Raw genomic sequence first — 22,595 nt, 5'->3', positions numbered from 1 at the left:
ATTTCTTGTGAGTTCTCCACCTTCTGTCCTTAATCTGATCACCTGGTCTTTGACTGTTGTCTTCCTCCTGATGTGGCTATACAACAGTTTCGAGTCAGTCTTGATTCTCGATGCTATGTCGTTTTCACTGTCGCTGGGCCTCCCTCCTTACCTGTGCGTACTCGTTCCTGGCTCTGCGACTGATCTCCCTATTTTCGTGTGTTCTCTGCCTTCTGCACTTTTTCCATTCTCTATTGCACTTGGTTTTTGCCTCCTTACACCGTCGGGTAAACCAGGGGCTCGTTCTGGTCTTCCCGTTGTTTCTGTTGCCCTTGGGACTAAACCTTTCCACTGCCTCCTTGCATTTTGTTGTTACATATTCCATCATTTCGTTTACTGGCTTTCCTGCCAGTTCTCTGTCCCACGGAACCTCCCACAGGAAGTTCTTCAACCCTATGTAGTCCCCTCTTTTATAGTCAGGCTTTTCCCATTCAACTCCTGTTATTCTCTCCACTTGCAGCTCTATGTATTCAAAGCACAGAACCACGTGGTCGCTAGCTCCTAGGGGACTCTCATACTTGATGTCCTCAATGTCTGAGCTGCCCAGGGTGAACACAAGGTCCAATCTTGCTGGTTCATCCTCCCCTCTCTCTCTGGTAGTGTCCTTAACATGTTGCTGCATGGGGTTTTCCAGCACCACGTCCAACATCTTGGCTCTCCATGTTTCGGGACCCCCATGTGGCTCCAGGTTTTCCCAGTCAATCTCCCTGTGGTTGAAATCTCCCATAACCAGCAACTTTGCTCTGCTGGAGTGAGCCCTTCTTGCCACCTCAGCAAGTGTGTCCACCATTGCTCTGTTGCTCTCTTCATATTCCTCTCTTGGCCTCCTGCAGTTCTGTGGTGGATTATACATCACTGCAATGAGCACCTTGTGTTCCCCAGACTGAAGTGTACCTACTATGTAGAGTCTTTCTCATCTATGCCTTCCATTTTCTCGAATTTCCATCTGTTTTTTACGAGCAGAGCAACCCCACCTTCCCCTCTGCCCCTTCTATATTTCCTCATGATCTGCTATCCTTGTGGGAAGATTGCATCTGTTATTGTCTCTGTGAGTTTCGTTTCTGTAACTGGGGACATCTCATTGATTCTTTCTTACCATTCCTCATCTTTATTCGTTAGTCCATCTGCATTTGTGTACCAAACCTTCAACTTCTGTTCTAATACTGTAACTGTGGTGCGAGGGGTGGGAACAGAGGGATCGGTGTGTGATGGTTGGTTTGGACTGTTCAGTTGCCTTGGGGGTGTCGTGGCTGGAGTCCTTCTGCTGGTGTTTCTGGGGGGTGTGCTTGTCCTTCCATTTGTTCCTGGGTTATTCTGCTCTCCTTTTTCATTTCCTCCCATTTCTCCTTTCGTTTTTGAACTCTCTCTTTCATCGTCTTTCTTTCGTCCTATGTTCTGTCTCGATCGAGGTACACACTCCTGAACTCCTGCTTGCCTCTCAGCCGTGCTTTCTCCTGCAAGATCATGGTTCGGGTTGATTCTGCCTTGAAAATTACTTTAGAGAGGCCGATTCCTTTTCTTTGTGAACCACCCGATTCTCCAAAAATTTGCCACCTGGGTCATGTCCCCCTCGCCTATCAGCTTCATGATACCTTCAATCGCTTTTTTCTCCTCCTGCTTTCTTTCATCATAAGTTTCCCCTTTAGCTTCGTCTAGCCCATAGACAAACACTGATCTCTGCCTTTCCACCTCCCACTGTGACTCCAATCGCATCCTCTGATGTGTTTTAGTTCCTTCCCCTGCAGTGTTCCTTCCTTCAGTCCCTTCCCTAGTTATGGCCCCTATGCTCCTTGGTTTGTCCTTCCTGCTCACCTGTTCCTGGCCCCCAAAGGTATCTGGTAAGGTCCCTGCACATGCCCTAGTTCCTTCAATGTCTTCCAACCTCACATTTTGTCCTAGTGTGCTCCCTGTCTTTGTTTTGGCCCCATGTGGGTTTGACAGGACCTCTGCATACAGTTTAGTTTCCATGTTCCCTTCAGGCCTGTTGTCTGTGTCTGATGTAGCCATTGCCGATGCTACTTCTGTAATATCTTTCTCTATGCTGTTTCAGATGTCTCAGCTCCTCTTCTATTATCTCTTATCTTGTTTTCTGCTGCTGTGGCATGTTGCTTCCACCTTCTGCATTCTGCTGCTAACCTCTCTTCCATCTTCCTTGCCAGCTCATCTAGTCTCCTTCCCCACTCTTCCTCCCTTTTTTTGATCTCTGCCTCCCAATCCTCCCTCCCAGATTCGTTCTTGGAGCCCCTTGTCCTCATCCTAGTTTTAGGTTCCCCCTTTGCTCCACAGAAGGAAGGGGGATGGGTGGTTAGGGGGAGGGGAATAGATGGTTAGGGGAGAGGGGGTGGATGGTTATGGGGGAGGGGGAGGATGGTTATTGGAGGGGTAGAGATAGTTGGGGGAGGGGGTTAGATGGTTTGGGGGAGGGGTAGGTGGTTAGGAAAGGGGGAGTGGTGGTTAGGGGAGGGGGGAGTACGTGTTTGAGAGAGAGAGGGGATGGATGGTTATGGGGGAGGGGGAGTATGGTTATTGGAGGGAGGGAGGTAGTTGGGGGGTTAGACGGTTTGGGGAGGGGTTAGGTGGTTTCGGGGAGGGGTAGGTGGCTAAGGTGAGGTGGTTAGAGAAGGGCGAGAGGTGGTTAGAGAAGGGCGAGAGGTGGTTAGAGAAGGGCGAGAGGTGGTTAGGGGAGGGGGGTATGTGTTTGTGTCAAGTGTTCCTGTCAAGTGGTGGTGGTGGTGGTGGTGGTGGTGGTGGTGGTGGTGGTGGTGGTGGTGGTGGTGGTGTGTGTGTGTGTGTGTGTGTGTGTGTGTGTGTGTGTGTGTGTGTGTGTGTGTGTGTGTGTGTGTGTGTGTGTGTTTGTGTGTGTGTGTTTGTGTGTGTGTTTGTGTTTGTGTGTGTGTTTGTGTGTGTGTTTGTGTGTGTGTGTTTGTGTGTGTGTGTTGTGTGTGTGTGTAATCGCCTAGTTAGTTACCATATTGTCCTAGTGCAGGTGTGTGTATGTGTGTATATGTGTGTGTTCGTGTGTATGGGGGAGGTGTGAGGGGGAGATACTGCTAACACATACCAGTAATTCTGGGTTATAAAAAGCAGAACTTGCTACTAGGGTCTAGAGCTTCTATGAGTGTCTACCCTTGTGTGTGTGTGCTTGTGTGTGAGGGAGGGATGGTTGGGGGGGAGGGTAGGTGGTGTGGTTGAAAGATCCATAGTGTAGGCACAAATTTAGTCTCATCTATCTATCCCAATTATGCTACTCTCTCCACTTATTGCCCTTTCTGGATTTATGTATTAATTGTTGCTGGTTATTATCATATTCCTTGTTCACATTGAGAGAGGACTTCCTAGCTTCCTAAGTATTCTTACTAACTACCGGTAGTAACACTGCCCTACCCCTGTGTGCGTGTGTGTGTGTGTGTGTGTGTGTGAGTGTGTGCGTGTGTGTGTGAGAGAGGTGTCTTGTGCGGTGTAATGACTGGCCACAACTTTTTGTGACCTGACCACAACCCTCCTGGGTCTTAACCCTCGCACCGTCTTACAATGTTGCCCTTAAAAGCTTGTCCCGCCACCTAGCTTATAGTAAGTTACTCGCCTTGTGTGTGTGTGTGTCTGGATTTAAATATCAATTATTGCTTGTTATTATCCTGTTCCATGTTGACATTGGGAGAGGACTTCCTAGCTTCCTAAGTATTCTTACTGCTAATAACTACTGGAATTAATACTACTCTACTCCTCGCTGGACTCTACCTTCTCACACTCGTCAACACTATATTCACTATGTCTATGCTATTTCTATTCTAATTCTGGTAATAGCTTGCAGGAGTGAGTGACCAGTATCAAACAGTATGCAAGGCCAGAAGCCAGCCTTCAACATGCAAACCACAAATAGGCGAATGAAACTTGCTCTGCAATGGTGCGGTGACAAGTTGCCAGCTGCTGATGACGAAGTCGTCGTACATAGGCCTTAAATCCCTATTTTGGAGATCCTTCACCCGTGATGTTTATAACCATATATTCTCATACATCCCGCTTCCTCATGCTATTTCACTCTTCACTGATGATAGTATACACTTCACATTATATACACTTCACTTTATATGTATAATGGCACACAACTTGTCGTGACGTCACTTCTTCAGGCCTACTGCTGCCAATGTGGCAACAGCGCCTAAGACCCCCAACGGTTTGCGCTTTGAAATATTATGATTTCAGCTTTCCTCTCACTTCTTTTTAACTAATAACTTTAATTATCACTCGTAGTATTGTTCACTGACGTTTCACTACCGTTGATTACTGCTAGCTGTTATTGCACGCCTTACAACGCTAAGGTTCTCGGAGCCTTGTTACCCACGTCAGCACCCCACGGACCCACGTGTGTGTGTGTGTGTGTGTGTGTGTGTGTGTGTGTGTGTGTGTATGTGTGTGTGTGTGTGTGTGTGTGTGTTTGTGTGTGTGTGTGTGTGTGTGTGTGTGTGTGTGTGTGTGTGTGTGTGTGTGTGTGCTCACCTAGTTGAGGTTGCAGGGGTCGAGTCCGAGCTCCTGGCCCCGCCTCTTCACTGGTCGCCACTAGGTCACTCTCCCTGAGCCATAAGCTTTATCGTACCTCTGCTTAAAGCTATGTATGGATCCTGCCTCCACTACATCTCTTCCCAAACTATTCCACTTCCTGACTACTCTGTGGCTGAAGAAATACTTCCTAACATCCCTGTGATTCATCTGTGTCTTCAGCTTCCAACTGTGTCCCCTTGTTGCTGTGTCCAGTCTCTGGAACATCCTGTCTTTGTCCACCTTGTCAATTCCTCTCAGTATTTTGTATGTCGTTATCATCTCCTATCTCTCCTGTCCTCCAGTGTCGTCAGGTTGATTTCCTTTAACCTCTCCTAGTAGGACATACCTCTTAGCTCTGGGACAAGTCTTGTTGCAAACCTTTGCACCTTCTCTAGTTTCTTTACGTGCTTGGCTAGGTGTGGGTTCCAAACTGGTGCCGCATACTCCAATATGGGCCTAACGTGCGCGGTGTACAGGGTCCTGAACGATTCCTTAGTAAGATGTCGGAATGCTGTTCTGAGGTTTGCTAGGCGCCCATATGCTGCAGCAGTTATTTGGTTGATGTGCGCTTCAGGAGATGTGCCTGGTGTTATACTCACCCCAAGATCTTTTTCCTTGAGTGAGGTTTGTAGTCTCTGGCCCCCTAGACTGTATTCCGTCTGCGGTATTCTTTGCCCTTCCCCAATCTTCATGACTTTGTACTTGATGGGGTTGAACTCCAGGAGCCAATTGCTGGACCAGGTCTGCAGCCTGTCCAGATCCCTTTGTAGTTCTGCCTGGTCTTCGATCGAGTGAATTCTTCTCATCAACTTCACGTCATCTGCAAACAGGGACACCTCGGAGTCTATTCCTTCCGTCATGTTGTTCACAAATACCAGAAACAGCACTGGTCCTAGAACTGACCTTTGTGGGACCCCACTGGTCACAGGTGCCCACTCTGACACCTCGCCACGTACCATGACTCGCTGCTGTCTTCCTGACAAGTATTCCCTGATCCATTGCAGTGCCTTCCCTGTTATCCCTGCTTGGTCCTCCAGTTTTTGCACTAATCTCTTGTGTGGAACTGTGTCAAACGCCTTCTTGCTGTCCAAGAAAATGCAATCCACCCACCCCTCTCTCTCTTGTCTTACTGCTGCCACCATTTCGTAGAACTCCAGTAGGTTTGTGACGCAGGATTTCCCGTCCCTGAAACCATGTTGGCTCCTGTTGATGAGATCATTCCTTTCTAGGTGTTCCACCACTCTTCTCCTGATAATCTTCTCCATGACTTTGCATACTATACATGTCAGTGACACTGGTCTGTAGTTTAGTGCTTCATGTCTGTCTCCTTTTTTAAAGATTGGGACTACATTTGCTGTCTTCCATGCCTCAGGCAATCTCCCTGTTTCGATAGATGTATTGAATATTGTTGTTAGGGGTACACATAGCGCCTCTGCTCCCTCTCTCAGGACCCATGGAGAGATGTTATCCGGCCCCATTGCCTTTGACGTATCTAGCTCACTCAGAAGCCTCTTCACTTTTTCCTCGGTTGTGTGCACTGTGTCCATCACTTGGTGGTGTACCCCACCTCTCCGTCTTTCTGGAGCCCCTTCTGTCTCCTCTGTGAACACTTCTTTGAATCTCTTGTTGAGTTCCTCACATACTTCACGGTCATTTCTTGTTGTCTCTCCTCCTTCCTGCCTTAGCCTGATTAAATGGTCCTTGACTGTTGCTTTCCTCCTGATGTGGCTGTATAACAGCTTCGGGTCAGATTTGGCTTTCACTGCTATGTCATTTTCATATTGTCGTTGGGCCTCCTTTCTTATCTGTGCATATTCATTTCTGGCTCTACGACTGCTCTCCTTATTCTCCTGGGTCCTTTGCCTTCTATATTTCTTCCATTCCCTAGCACACTTGGTTTTTGCCTCCCTGCACCTTTGGGTGAACGATGGGCTCATCCTGGCTTTTTCATTATTCCTGTTACCCTTGGGTACAAACATCTCCTCATCCTCCTTGAACATGGTTGTTACATATTCCATCATCTCATTAACTGGCTTCCCTGCCAGTTCTCTGTCCCACTGAACCCCGTTCAGGAGGTTCCTCATTCCCGTGTAGTCCCCTTTCTTGTAGTTTGGCTTCATTCGCCCGGCCTTCCTGCTTTCCCCTCCACTTGTCGCCTTACTGTGTATTCGAAGCTTAAAACCACATGATCGCTGTCCCCAAGGGGTCTTTCATATGTGATGTCCTCAATATCTGCTGCACTATGTGTGTGTGTGTGTGTGTGTGTGTGTGTGTGTGTGTGTGTGTGTGTGTGTGTGTGTGTGTGTGTGTGTGTGTGTGTGTGTGTGTGTGTGTGTGTGTGTGTGTGTGTGTACGTATTTCCACATATATGTTGTTATCAATGATATTTTTGACGAACGAAAAAAACACACAAAAAAAACACCCAAACTCTGAATCAACAAAAACAAATATTATTACAATCCAGTTCCTGATTTTCTGCCCACTAGTAAAAGTCTGGCGTTGTTGTTGCTGCTGTTGTTGTTGCTGGTGTTGTTGTTGCTGCTGTTAGTGTTGCTGGTGTTGTTGTTGCTGCTGTTGTTGTTGCTGCTGTTGTTGTTGCTGGTGTTGTTGTTGCTGCTGTTAGTGTTGCTGGTGTTGTTGTTGCTGGTGTTGTTGTTGCTGCTGTTGTTGTTGCTGGTGTTGTTGTTGCTGCTGTTGTTGTTGCTGGTGTTGTTGTTGCTGGTGTTGTTGTTGCTGGTGTTGTTGTTGCTGCTGTTGGTGTTGCTGGTGTTGTTGTTGCTGCTGTTGGTGTTGCTGGTGTTGTTGTTGCTGCTGTTGGTGTTGCTGGTGTTGTTGTTGCTGCTGTTGGTGTTGCTGGTGTTGTTGTTGCTGCTGTTGTTGTTGCTGGTGTTGTTGTTGCTGCTGTTGGTGTTGCTGGTGTTGTTGTTGCTGCTGTTGGTGTTGCTGGTGTTGTTGTTGCTGCTGTTGTTGTTGCTGGTGTTGTTGTTGCTGCTGTTGGTGTTGCTGGTGTTGTTGTTGCTGCTGTTGGTGTTGCTGGTGTTGTTGTTGCTGCTGTTGGTGTTGCTGCTGTTGTTGTTGCTGCTGTTGTTGTTGCTGCTGTTGGTGTTGCTGCTGTTAGTGTTGCTGGTGTTGTTGTTGCTGCTGTTGTTGCTGCTACTGCTGCTGCCGGTGCTGTTGTGCGCTGCTGCTGCCGCTGTTGCTGTTGGCTGCTGCTGGTGCTGCTGGTGCTGTTGCTGCTGCTGCTGCTGGTGTTGTGTTGCTGCCGTTGCTGGCGCGTGCCGTTGTTGGTGCTGCTGCTGCTGGTGGTTGTTGTTGTTAGCGTTGCTGCGCCGCGTGGTGCTTGCTGGTGCTGCTGCTGGTGTTATGGTGCTGCTGTGCTGGTGCTGTGCTGCTGGTGTTGCTGGTGCGTTGTTGCGTTGCTTGGTGTTGTTGTTGCTGCTGGTGCTGCTGGCGTTGTTGTTGCCGCTGCTGTTGGTGCCTTGTGGCTGGCTGTTGCCGCTGCTGGCGCTGGTGTTGTTGTTGCCGCCGTTGCTGTTGCTACGCTGTGCTTGCTTTGCTGCTGTTGGTGCTGCTGGCGCTTGTTGGTTGCCTTGTTGCCTGCTGCTGGTGTGCGTTGCTGCTGCTTGCTGCTGCCAGTTGGTTGTGCTGGTTGCGTTGCTGCTGCTGTGCCTGCTGTTGCGTTGCTGTTGTGCCGTTGCGGTGCTTGCGTTGCTGGCTGCTGTGCTTGGTGCTGTTGGTGCTGCTTGCTGCTGTTGCTGCTGCGGTGCTGGCGGCCGTTGTTGCCGCTGCGTTGGTGCTGCTGGTGCTGTTGCTTGCCGCTGCTGGTGCTGCTGTTGCTGTTGCTGCCTTGGTGCTGCTGGTGCTTGTTGTTGCGCTGTTGTTGGCTGGCTGTTGTTGTTGCTGCTGGTGCTGCTGGTGCTGTTGCTGCCGTGCTGTTGTTGGCGTTGCTGTTCTGGTGCTGGTGTGCTGGTGCTGTTGCTGCTGCTGCTGGTTGCTGTGCTGTTGCTGCCTTGTGTTGCATGGTGCTTGCTTGTTGCTTGGTGCTGGTGCCGCTGGTGCTGTGCTTGCCGCTGCTGGTGCCGTGGTATGGTGTTGCCGCTTGCTGGTTGCGTGCGGTGCTGTTGCTGCCGCTTGCTGTGCTGGCTGGTTGCTGTTGCTGCCTTGCTGGTTGGCTGCTTCTGTTGCTGCTTGCTGCTTGTTGCTGCCGTGCTGTTGCTGCCGCTGGTGGTGCTATTGCTTGTTGTGCTTGGTGCTGGTGCTGCTGGTGCTGTTGTGCCTTGCTGGTGCGTTGTTGCTGCTGTTGCTGGTGCTGTTGTTGCTGCTGCTGTTGCTGCCGGTGTTGGTTGCTGCTGTTGTGCTTGGTGCTGCTGGTTGTGGTTGGTGTTTGTGTTGCGCTGCTGGTGCTGCTGGTGCTTGCTTGCTGCCGCTGCTGGTGCTGCTGGTGCGTGCTTGCCGCTGCTGGTGCCGCTGGCTTGCTGCCTGCTGCTGGTGCTGGCGGTGCCGCTTGCTGTTGCTGGTTGTTGGTTGTTGCCGCTGCTGGTGTTTGCTTGCGGTGCTGTTGCTGCCTGCTGCTGGTGCTATATTGCTGCTGTTGCGGTTGCTGCTGTTGCCTGCTGCTTGTGCTTGCTGGTGCTGCTTGCTGCTGCGTTGCTGCTGCTGTTGTGTTGTTGCTGCTGTTGTTGTTGCGTTGCTGCTGCTGTTGCTGCGTTGGTGCTGCAGGTTGTGTTGCGGGTGCTGGTGCTGTGCTGGTGTTGCTGCTGCCGTTGGCTGTTGCTGGTTGCTTGCCGCTGCTGGTGCTGGTTGCGTGCGCTGGTGCTTGCTGGCTGGTTGCTTGCTGGTGCTGTGGTGCTGCTGCTGTTGCTGCGTTGTTGTTGCTGGTGCTGGTTGTTGCTGTGCGTGTTGCCTTGTTGTGTTGCCTGGTGCTGGTTGCTTGCTGCCGTTGCTGTTGTGCGTTGTTGCCGCTGCCGTTGGTTGCTGCTGGTGTTGTTGTTGGCCGCTGTTGGTGCCGCTGGTGCTGTTGTTGCTGGCTGTTGTTGCCTGCTGGTGCTGTGTTGGTTGCTGTTGGTGCTAATGGCGTTGCTTGCTGCTGGTGCTGGTGCTGCTGGTTGCTGTTGCTTGCTTGCTGCTGGTGCTGCTGGCGTGTTGTTGCTGCTGCCGCTGCTCGCGTGGTTGCCTTGCTGGCCGCTGCTGGTGCTGCCTTGTGCTGCTGCTGGTGCCTGCTGGTGTTGTTGTTGCCTGCTGCGGTGCCGCTGCCGCCTGTTGCTGCTGGTGTTGTGCTGCTGCCGGTTGCTGCTGGTGCTTGGTGTTGCTGCTGCCTTGTGCTGCCTGGTGCCGTGCTGGTGTTGCGTCCGCCTGCCTGCTTGCTGCTGGGCTGCCGCTGGTGCTGTGCTGCGGTTGCCGTGCTGGCGTTGCTTCGCTTGTTGCTGGCGCTGGTGCTTGCTGGTGTGGTGTTCCCGCTGCCGGCGTCTGCTGCTGGTGCTTGCTGCTGTTGCTGCTGGCGCCGCTGCCACCTGCCGTGCTGCTGCCACCTGGCGTTGCTGCCGCCACCGGTGCCGCTGCCACCGGTGCTTGTTGCTGCCACCAGTGCGCTGCTGCCACCGGTGCCGCTGCCACCGGTGCTGCTGCTGCCACTGGCGCCACTGCCTACCGGTGCTGCTTCTGCCACCGGCGCCGCCTGCCTACCGGCGCCTGCTGCCACCGGTGCTTGCCTGCTGCCACCGGCGCCTGCCTGCCACCGGCGGTGCCTTGTTCGCCACCGGTGCCGCTGCCACCTGGCGCTGCTGCCACCGGTGTTGCTGCTGCCACCGGCGCCGCCGCTACCACGGTGCTGCCGCGCTACCAGTGCCGCTGCCTGCCACCGGCGCCGCTGCCACCGGTGCGTGCTGCCACCGGCGCCACCGCCACCGGCGTGTTCCGCCACCGGTGCCTGCCTGCCACCGGCGCCTGCCACCGGTGCCGCTGCTGCCACCGGCGCCGCTGGCCACCGGTGCCTTGCTTCGCCACCGGTGCGCTGCCACGGTGCCTGCTGCCATTGATGCCACCTGCCACCGGTGCGCTGCCACCGCGGCCGCTGCCACCGGCGCCGCTGCTGCCACCGGTGCCGCCGTCCCACCTGGGCTGCTGCCACCGGCGCCGCTGCCGCCACCGGTGCCTGCCAGCCACCGGCGCCGCTGCTGCCACCGGTGCCGCTGCCTGCCACCGGTGCCGCTGCCACCGGCGCCGCTGCCTACCGGTGCCTGCCGCCGCTGATGCCGCCACCTGGCGCCGCTGCCGCCACTGGCGCCGCTGCCACGGTGCCGCTGCCACCGCGCCGCCGCTGCTGGCAGCCGGCCGCTGCTGCCACTGCGCCGCTGCTGGCACTGGCGCCGCCGCTACCGGCGCCGCCTGCCACCGCCACCGGTGGCGCCTGCTACCGGTGCCACTGCCGCCGCCTGATGCCGCCACCTGGCGCCGCTGCCTGCCACCGGCGCCGCTGCCACCGGCGCCGCTGCTGGCCACCGGCTGCTGCTGCCACCGGTGCCGCCTGCCTGCGCCGCCACTGGCGCCGCCACCGGCGCCTGCTGCCACCGGCGCCGCTGCCTGCCACCTGGCGCCGCCTGCTGCCACCGGCGCTGCTGCCACCGCGCCGCTGCTGCCACCGGTGCCGCTGCCGCCACCGGCGCCGCCTGCCACCGGTGCCACCGCCACCGGCCGCCGCTACCGGCGCCACCGCCGCCGCTGATGCCTGCCACCGGTGCCGCTGCCTGCCACCGGCGCCGCTGCCACCGTGCCGCTGCTGCCACCTGCCAGCCGCTGCCTTGCCACCGGTGCCTGCCGCTGCTGCCACTGGCGCCGCCTGCTGCCACCGGCGCCGCTCTGCCACCGGTGCCGCTGCTGCCACCGGTGCCGTGCCACCGGTGCCGCTGCCGCCACCTCGCCGCCTGCCACCGCCATGGCCGCTGCCACCGGCGCCGCTGCCACCTGGTGCCGCTGCCACCGGCGCCGCTGCTGCCACCGGTGCCGCGCTGCCACCGGCGCCGCTGCCACCGGCGCCGCTGCCGCCTACCGGCGCCGCTGCCACCGGCGCCTGCTGCCACCGCGCGCGCTGCTGCCACCGGTGCCGCTGCCGCCACCTGGCGCCGCTGCCACTGCCGCCGCTGCCGCTACGGCCGCCGCTGCTCGCCGCCGCGCCACCTGGTGCCGCTGCCACCGGTGCTGCCTGCCACTGGCGGCTGCTGCCACCTGGCGCTGCTGCCTGCCAGGCGCCGCCGCACCTGCGCCTGCCGCCTACCGGCGCCGCTGCCACCGGCGCTGCCGCACCTGGCGCCGCTGCCGCCACCGGTGCCGCTGCCACCGGTGCCGCTGCCACCGGCGCCTGCTGCTGCCACCGGCGCCGCTGCCACCGGTGCCTGCTGCCACCGGCGCCGCTGCCACTGCCACCGGCCGCTGCTGCCACCGGTGCCGCTGCCACCGGTGCCGCTGCCGCCACCGGTGCCGCCGCTGCCACCTGCGCCGCCGCCACCGGCGCCGCTGCTACCTGCGCCTGCTGCCGCCACCTGGTGCCGTGCCTACCGGTGCTGCTGCTGCCACCGGTGCCGCTGCCACCTGCTGCCGCTGCCACCGGTGCCGCTGCTGCCACTGGCGCCGCCGCTGCCACCGGGCCGCCTGCTGCCACCGGCGCCGCGCACCGGTGCCGCCTGCCACCGCCGCTGCTGCCACCGGTGCCGCTGCCGCCACCGGTGCCGCCGCCTTGCCACCGGCGCCTGCTGCCACCTGGCGCCTGCTGCCACCGGTGCCGCGCCTGCCACCGGTGCCGCCTGCTGCCACCGGTGCCGTGCTGCCACCGGCGCCGCCGCTGCCACCGGTGCCGCCGCCACCGGCGGCCGCCTGCCTGCCATCAGGCCGGTGCCGCTGCCGCCACCTGGTGCCGCTGCCACTGGCGCCGCTGCTGCCACCTGCGCCGCCGCCACCGGCGCCTGCTGCCACCTGGCGCTGCCGACGGCGCTGCCGCTGCCACCTGCGCCGTTGCCACTGCGCCGCTGCTGCCGTGCCGCTGCTGCCACCGGGTGCCGCTGCACCGGTGCCGCTGCCGCCACCGGTGGCCGCTGCCACGGCGCGGCCTGCTGCCACCGGTGCCGCTGGCTGCTGCTGCCAACATTTTCCTCTGGTAATCCACTTTTCAGTCTCACTAATAGATTTATGGTTTTTATGTAGACGATGGCAAACAAAAGGACTGACACTGGCAATAAGAGTGTTCAGTGAACAATGTCCAGTCCTCGTAACATTGTCATAATGTAGTGGCGTTCCTTGTATTTTTAATAAAAAAATAGCTTCAAATTGTTGATTTTTTAATAAATTTGCTGGAAATGTATTTTGGGCAGATTATCAATATTTGTTTTAGTTTTAATACATTAGCAACAGTTTTTTTTATTTTAATCTTGAACTGTGTGAAGATAAGCGTCTGCTAAATAGTTTATAATTAGCGGACGGAGGATCGAGCCTCCAGCGCAACTATCTATATCTATCTATCTATCTCTCTCTCTCTCTCTCTCTGTATATATATATATATATATATATATATATATATATATATATATATATATATATATATATATATATATATATATATATATATATATATATATATATATATATATATATATATATATATATATATATATATATATATATATATATATATATATATATATATATATATATATATATATATATATATATATATATATATATATATATATATATATATATATATATATATATGTATTTAAAGATCCGAGTCAGGACACGTCTTAACATTTCCTTGTTGAAGTTTGTGAAGGACCTGGGAGTGATAATGTCAGAGGATCTCACCTTCAAAGACCACAACAATGTATGTACCTCATCTGCTAGAAAAATGACAGGATGGATAATGAGAACCTTCAAAACCCTTACGCCAAGCTCATGATGATTCTCTTCAAATCGCTTGTTCTCTCTAGGCTGGAGTACTGTTGTACACTAACTGCCCCCTTCAAGGCTGGCGAAATTGCTGACCTGGTGAGTGTACAAAGAACTTTCACGGTACACATAATTACGATAAAGCACCTAAATTACTGGGAACGGTTAAGTCCCCTGATTTGTATTCCCTGAAACACAGGAGAGAAAGATACATGAAAATATACACTTCGAAAATCCTAGAGGGATTAGTACCAACTCTACACACGAAAATCATTCCCTATGAAAGCAAAAGACTCTGCAGGAGATGCAACATTTCCCCAATGAAAAACAGGGGCGCCACGAGTACACTGAGACACACCACAGTTAGTATCAGGGGCCCAAGACTGTTCAACTGCCTCCCAGCATACATAAGGGAGATTACCAATAGACCGCTGGCTGTCTTCAAGAAGGAACTGGACAGGCACCTAAAGTCAGTACCGGACCAGCCGGGCTGTGGTTCGTCCATCGGTTTACGTGCGCCCAACAGTAAAACCCTGGTTGATCAGATCCTGATCCAACACGACGCCTGGTCTCAGACCGGGCCGCGGGGGCGTTGACCCCCGAAACCCTCTCCAGGTATACTCCAGGTAAATTGTCCAAAGCCATGAGCTGACGCCATGTTTCTATTAATACCCCTTGTCGCAGTGCTTGTCGTACGTCAGGGAATTAATTAACCTTAATGACTCGTGCTCACCTGAGGCAGGTTAAGGATCGTTATATTTCAGTGTCACTCGACATAAATTATAAAGCTCACTCCCGCGAGTAAAGTCTGGAAATCTGATCTTTAACGATAGGTAAATAATTACATAAAGTTACGGAAATCGGAGAATTGCAGCATTATTTAATTTTTAACTGGAATGAGCAGAGGAACAATATACAGATCGACACCATGCCTAACCCTTCTAGGGTAGGGTAGGTGCCTGAGCCCGAGCCTTTAGCTCATAAGACTGTCATTCCCATTTGCCCCTTTGGGGCGGGGATGGCAGACCAGAGAGGCCTAGCTTGTGGCTAGGCCTGGGGACAGTTGGTCCCAAAGATGAGGAGGTGCTTGTACCTCCTCCCATGGGAGACTTAGGTCTCAGACACTCCCTAAAGAGGGAGCCAAGGCCGGGCCACCACTTGGACAAGGCCCGGGCCGGGAGAATACCGGCTAATCTTTAACTAACTAACTAACGAACAATATACATGTATATGACAGGAGATACTTGCTTTGTCTCCTGACAATACAACAACTACAGACGTTGTTATGGTAACAGATGGATCATCTAAATTATTAAAATCCGTGTCAGGAAGCACTTGTCTTGTTTAGTGGTGAATAAAACAAGAAAGCCAGTTGACACGCTGAATATATGCCATTAGAAATGAATTTCTCTAAGCGCTCGTATGCTGAGAGTTCACATTTATTCCTGTGAAAATATTTTGGGTTGGTGAAAAGATTATCGTACGTCCTTAATGGCACTCGTGCAGTAATCTGTATATATTCCGAGGACGTAACTACCATCCATATTATTATTATAATAAAAAAGAAGCGCTAAACCACAAGGGGTACACAGCGACTACCATCTACAGGTGGTAGGCTTTATCACGGAGCGGACCGCGCTGGCCCCCTCCTGGTATAATGCAGTTATACTACCCATAGGATGGGTGTGGCTGGCGTAATAAAGTTGTGAAACTAAAAACTGAGCCCTGATAAGTATATCAGTGAGGGATTTTAAAAACTTAGAGATTAATCTTAATTGTCTCATATTTGGGAATGAAGTTTTCTCGACTGGTGGCAAACAGGACAGAAAACGCTGGTGTTATTCGTATGATGATAACTCACAGCTGGAGCTTTTGGTCATCTGACCGAGGCCTTACCGGCCCACGAATCCCTAAAATGAGAATTAAATTCTCGGTGTTTAATACTATATAGAATGAAGCGGGATGATCTTCAGGTAATTACTGCTTTACAATGGGTCTCGCCGAGAATTAGAATGAGCTTCTGAAATTCAGGTCGTAAATATTACAAACACAAGAGCCGGATCTATAAAAATTTCCTATGAACGTAGACAATTTTATATTTTACGTGACGTTCTAAAATATGTCACCCAAAAAAAAAAATACAAGAATAACCGGAAACAGCCTAATGCTCTAAAAAGATTAACAATAATGTTTTATTCGGTATTAATTTCAGCAAAAATAATATTTTATCATTTTTTTTAACGGCGATTTTAAGGTGTTGCATTAACGGGTCGTTGCATGATTCAATCCCATGTCAGGACACTGCTCTGACGAATCTATTATATTTTTGTGCGCGTCGTTTCTTAGTCACTAATACTAAAATTTGTAGGTACTATTTAATGCTCATATGTTTAACACTAGATCCTGTATATTATAAGATTTATGCTTATACTTCATGTTTATGCTCTGGTCTGAGTGAAGGTGTCAGGGCTGGTATTTATGTTCTCATGTTTTCCACTCACTGAGCTGCAATTTCTGATGATAACGTTGCATATATATTTTGGGGTATTATGTAATAGTTTATTTTAATGATTCTATCAGGAAAAAAAATAATTACTAAGCATTTTTCTCGGCCACATTCATCACTTATGTTATTCTCCATAAGCTCCATGCAGTGGTGGGTCATCGTATGACTACGAACAGCGTCAGGAAACACCTGTCCTCTTTCCTGACGATTCTTGCCTAACCTAACCTCACATCTTGAGATCGTCTTAAATTTTTTTTCAATATTAATACCCTCAACCATTTCACCCCGGCAGGATCTACACACCGTGACGTATTTGTCTCTGTGCATATACGCTCAGAGTTTAATACCCATTTCAGGAGTTAACATATTCTTGACTGGTGGTGAACCTGTGACAAGCAGCCTTAATGACCCTCGTGTAGTCGACAGGACCTAAGCCCAATTAACCAGCTAAATTCACCACTGTCTTAATGCCAGTTCGAAGCTAAACTAACAACCGTATTTGTACGGAGAGGCAACTAATGTGACATTTTATTGTGGCAACGTTACGCTCTATAGGAGCTTTATCAAGCTTGATAAAGCTCCTGGAGAGCGAAACGTTGCCACGACAAAATGTCACATTAGTTGCCTCTATGTCCATTTACCAAATGTTTACTTATACAAAACACCCAAAGTGTTTACTCTCTCACTCACTCACTGTCTGTCTGTCTCTCTCACTCACTGTCTGTCTCACTGTCTGTCTGTCTCTCTCACTCACTGTCTGTCTCACTGTCTGTGTGTCTGTCTCTCTCTCTCTCGTGTCGGGAGTAACTCTGGAACAGGTGCCTTTGCATTCCTCCACTTCCGTGTGTCGGACTGACCTTAATTGACCAAGAGACATGACCTTGTGTTTTTTGCTCTCTTCCCTGGACAGCTACCACTACAGTGTCCAGCGTTGTGTTAGCTGGACGAACAGCTAAGTTGCCCTGTGAGCTTCCACTGCCACCTGACCGACCAACACTCATCCTCTGGTACAAGGATCAAGCCACTAAGCCGTTCTACAGGTGGGTTGGCTTGTTAGTGTGTGTGTGTGTGTGTGTGTGTGTATAGTCACCTAGTTGTGGCTGCAGGGGTCGAGTCACAGCTCCTGGCCCTGTCTTTTCACTGGCCGCTACCAGGTCACTCTTCCTGCTCCATGAGCTTTATCATACCTCTTCTTAAAGCTATGTATGTCTCCTGTCTCCTGTGTGCGTGTGTGTGAATTATTATTATTCTTGGAGTTGTTAGAAAATCTAGTTTTAAGCTAGGAAGGGGAGGTAGCTCCAATCCCTTGGTTCAAAAGCCGTTCACCAGCATCTGGTTTATTGAAGGTCACCTGGTATACTGATCATCATCGGATCAATTAGAATTCACTTGGATTATCAGGGTCATCTAATTTATCTGAAGCCTCCTAGTTAAAGTTTCTAACATCACCAAATTAACTTAAGGTGAACTAGTTTACCTAAGCACCACCTAGGTTAATAGGTATGTAAAGGCTTTATTTAAAGGTCTTATGTAAAAAGTATTATTTAAAGGCCTTATTTAATGGTCTTATTAAAGGTCTTATGTAAAGGTCTTACTTAAAGACTTTATTTAAAGGTCTTATTTAAAGGCCTTATTTAATGGTCTTATTAAAGGTCTTATTTAAGGGTCTTCTGGTTCCAGTTTCGACGCCCGGGAGACAGCCACGGGTCACCACAAGGTGCACGAAGACTCGCAACTGGGCAAGAGGTCACGTTTCAGACCACAAACCTTCCCTTATGCCTTCAAGGTGAGTATACACAGATTCAAGAGGCAAGCAATATATATATATATATATATATGTCGTGCCGAATAGGCAGAACTTGCCATCTTGGCTTAAATAGCAACGCTCATCTTGCCATATAGGACAAGCAAAAATTTATGTATGCAATAATTTCGCCAAAATCATTCTGAACCTAACGAAAAAAATATATTTGATTGTGCTTGTTTAGTACTAAATTATTGTAAACGTATTTAAAATATATTTAGTTGGGTTACGCTAAAATAAATTGCTGTTGTTATAATAACGTTAGGTAAGTTTTCTAAGATTCTTTTGGAGCAAAATTAAAAATTTTTACATTAACATTAATGAAAAAAATATATATCTTTAAACGTATAAGAGAAAATTTCAGAAAGGATTTAATTTTAAATGAGTTTTGGCTAATTTACCAGTTTTACATATTCGGCACGACATATATATATATATATATATATATATATATATATATATATATATATATATATATATATATATATATATATATATATGTATATGTATATATGCAAGACAAGCCACGGGGGGTTTAAATCTTTAGCTCAAGTACTTTCACACTTCTCAGTGCGTCATCAGGAGCTATGCAGTGTTGCAAGGCAACAACTGAAGGATTGAGGGGAAGTTTTTTCTCCGAGTAGCGCAGCACGGGTTGTCACCAGCCACAGTCTCTCTGAATGTGAGGCAACTGCCTGTGTGCCACCCCTCCCCTTACTACCCCTTTTCATCCCCCGCCCCACTTGGGGCAGGAGACGGCCTCTAGGTTTACAGCAGTCAAGAAATAGGAAATTAGAAAATACAATAGCCAGCCCCAAGCTTCTTCTAGTTGCCTAGAACAGGTCATGCGACTTGAGAAAATAGGTTTCACAGTGGATAATATACATATGGATTCCTATTATTCTGTGTAACCCCTTAATTGATAAAAGAAATTAATGTACTCTTGTTCTTTTAAATACCAGAGTCCGGGGTTCTAAAATGTTTTCAGTGGTAATCAGGAGTATCTCTTCACATATTCCTAAAATATTGTCTACCAGTCTTCTCAGTGTAGATTAATATCCCTTATTTGAGTATCTTCTATGCATTTCCGATAATATTTCTATGATTCAAATGTTCTCCTCGGATATTCTTTAACCCCCACTATCTACGCTACCACCTAATCTTGTGTACCTGTCCACTTATGGTACAACAACAGGTAAATAGGTTATATTATATGCCGTCATTCCCGACACACGTAGCATGAGTAGCACTAGTGTCTACGCACCAAACTCACGCTCCGTGTGTCGGGAATGACGGCATACAATATAACCTGTTGTTGTACCATAAGTGGACAGGTACACAAGATTAGGTGGTAGCGTAGATAGTGGGGGTTAAATAATATCCAAGGAGAATATTTGGATTATAGAAATATTATCGGAAATGTATAGAAGATACTCAAATAAGGGATATTAATCTATACTGAGAAGACTGGTAGACAATATTTTAGGAATATGTGAAGAGATACTCCTGATTACCATTGAGAGTTTGATTTAATACCTTAATTCAGGGAGTAAAGTGAAACACGTCATCTTCCCCCCCAAAAATAAAGATCACAATGGAAAATCAAGGACAAGAAACACACCTTTTGAAAAACGGAATCTTCAGGGAAGAAAACGGAATCTTCAGGGAAGAAAACGGAATCTTCAGGGAAGAAAACGGAATCTTCAGGGAAGAAAATGGAAGGTTCAGGGAAGAAAACGGAAGGTTCAGGGAAGAAAACGGAAGCTTCAGGCAAGAAAACGGAAGCTTCAGGCAACAAGGAATCACCAAGTGCAACACAACGATGGGTTAGGCAGAGATGTAGGGGCCAAGAACACCTTGTTTCCTCCAGTTCTGGAAGAAACGTCGCGATAAAGGTTTCACGGTTTTAGTACACAGCTAAAACTATAATCGCTAGAGATAATAAAATATTATTATGACAGTTGTTTGCCGGTACGATGAGTCTTCCTGAACCTACATTCTGTCTTGCATAAACTACAATAAATCTAGTTAAATTTACATTAGGCCTATTGTAATCTACATTAAACAAACCTACCTTAATATACATTAGATCTGACAAATTTAATGTCAGAGAGAGAGAGAGAGAGAGAGAGAGAGAGAGAGAGAGAGAGAGAGAGAGAGAGAGAGAGAGAGAGAGAGAGAGAGAGAGAGAGAGCCTAACCTTGTAAAGCCCTGTGTAAAGAAAGAAAGAAAGAGAAAGAGAGAGACGTCAGCAACTACACACACACAAACACACACGTTGATAAAAACTAACATATAATGTGAACCATAAATATATTAGCAGTTACATTCGAAGATAATTTAAACAGAGAGAGAAAAGGTTGGTTAGTTAATGTGAGTTTAAAGCCTATCGACTAAGCTAGGATCTTCAAAGACTGCGCTGTGACCTCAGCGCCAGAGAAAAATACTTTAATCCCAAAAATAGGGATTAAAATCACAGTATATATATAAGCTGAGAGGAATACACCCCAGAATCACAATACTGTAACACCTTCAGCACCACAACACTGTAACACCCACAGCATCACAACACTGTAACACCCACAGCATCACAACACTGTAACACCCACAGCACCACAACACTGTAACACCCACAGCACCACAACACTGTAACACCCACAGCATCACAACACTGTAACACCCACAGCATCACAACACTGTAACACCCTCAGCACCACAACACTGTAACACCCACAGCACCACAACACTGTAACACCCACAGCACCACAACACTGTAACACCCTCAGCACCACAACACTGTAACACCCACAGCACCACAACACTGTAACACCCTCAGCACCACAACACTGTAACACCCACAGCACCACAACACTGTAACACCCTCAGCACCACAACACTGTAACACCCACAGCACCACAACACTGTAACACCCTCAGCACCACAACACTGTAACACCCACAGCACCACAACACTGTAACACCCTCAGCACCACAACACTGTAACACCCACAGCACCACAACACTGTAACACCCTCAGCACCACAACACTGTAACACACACAGCATCACAACACTGTAACACCCACAGCATCACAACACTGTAACACCCACAGCACCACAACACTTTAACACCCACAGCATCACAACACTGTAACACCCACAGCACCACAACACTGTAACACCCACAGCATCACAACACTGTAACACCCACAGCACCACAACACTGTAACACCCACAGCATCACAACACTGTAACATCCACAGCACCACAACACTGTAACACCCACAGCATCATAACACTGTAACACCCACAGCACCACAACACTGTAACACACACAGCATCACAACACTGTAACATCCACAGCATCACAACACTGTAACACCCACAGCACCACAACACTGTAACATCCACAGCTTCACAACACTGTAACACCCACAGCACCACAACGCTTTAACACCCACAGCACCACAACACTGTAACACACACAGCACCACAACACTGTAACATCCACATCATCACAACACTGTAACACCCACAGCACCACAAGACTGTAACATCCACAGCTTCACAACACTGTAACACCCACAGCACCACAACGCTTTAACACCCACAGCACCACAACAATGTAACACACACAGCCCCACAACACTGTAACACCCACAGCATCACAACACTGTAACACACACAGCCCCACAACACTGTAACATCCACAGCATCACAACACTGTAACACCCACAGCACCACAACACTTTAACACCCACAGCACCACAACACTGTAACACCCACAGCATCACAACACTGTAACACCCACAGCACCACAACACTGTAACACCCACAGCATCACAACACTGTAACACACACAGCCCCACAACACTGTAACATCCACAGCATCACAACACTGTAACACCCACAGCACCACATCACTTTAACACCCACAGCACCACAACACTGTAACACCCACAGCATCACAACACTGTAACACCCACAGCATCACAACACTGTAACATCCACAGCATCACAACACTGTAACACCCACAGCACCACAACACTGTAACATCCACAGCTTCACAACACTGTAACACCCACAGCACCACAACGCTTTAACACCCACAGCACCACAACACTGTAACACACACAGCACCACAACACTGTAACATCCACATCATCACAACACTGTAACACCCACAGCACCACAAGACTGTAACATCCACAGCTTCACAACACTGTAACACCCACAGCACCACAACGCTTTAACACCCACAGCACCACAACAATGTAACACACACAGCCCCACAACACTGTAACACCCACAGCATCACAACACTGTAACACACACAGCCCCACAACACTGTAACATCCACAGCATCACAACACTGTAACACCCACAGCACCACATCACTTTAACACCCACAGCACCACAACACTGTAACACCCACAGCATCACAACACTGTAACACCCACAGCACCACAACACTGTAACACCCACAGCACCACAACACTGTAACACCCACAGCATCACAGCACTGTAACACCCACAGCACCACAGCATTGTAAAGCTCACAGCCTCACAACACTGTAACACCCACAGCACCACAACACTGTAACACCCACAGCATCACAACACTGTAACACCCACAGCACCACAACACTGTAACACCCACAGCTTCGCAACACTGTAACACCCACAGCATTACAACACTGTAACACCCACAGCATCACAACACTGTAACACCCTCAGCACCACAACACTGTAACACCCTCAGCACCACAACACT

General features: G+C 49.9%; 1 protein-coding gene across 1 annotated transcript in view; it reads left to right on the top strand.

Annotated features, from left to right (window-relative positions):
- The window catches only part of LOC128684729 (uncharacterized), a 219,151-nt gene that overhangs the window by 100,312 nt on the left and 96,244 nt on the right, over positions 1-22,595 (top strand). The window contains exons 3-4 of the mRNA XM_070102776.1: positions 16,929-17,058; positions 17,699-17,804. Of these exons, the coding sequence (XP_069958877.1) occupies positions 16,929-17,058; positions 17,699-17,804 (236 nt within the window). The remainder of the gene's footprint in view (positions 1-16,928; positions 17,059-17,698; positions 17,805-22,595) is intronic.

This window comes from Cherax quadricarinatus, chromosome 5, assembly GCF_038502225.1.
Source record: "Cherax quadricarinatus isolate ZL_2023a chromosome 5, ASM3850222v1, whole genome shotgun sequence".
NCBI lineage: Eukaryota > Metazoa > Arthropoda > Malacostraca > Decapoda > Parastacidae > Cherax > Cherax quadricarinatus.
This window is presented reverse-complemented; position numbering and strand designations above follow the sequence as displayed.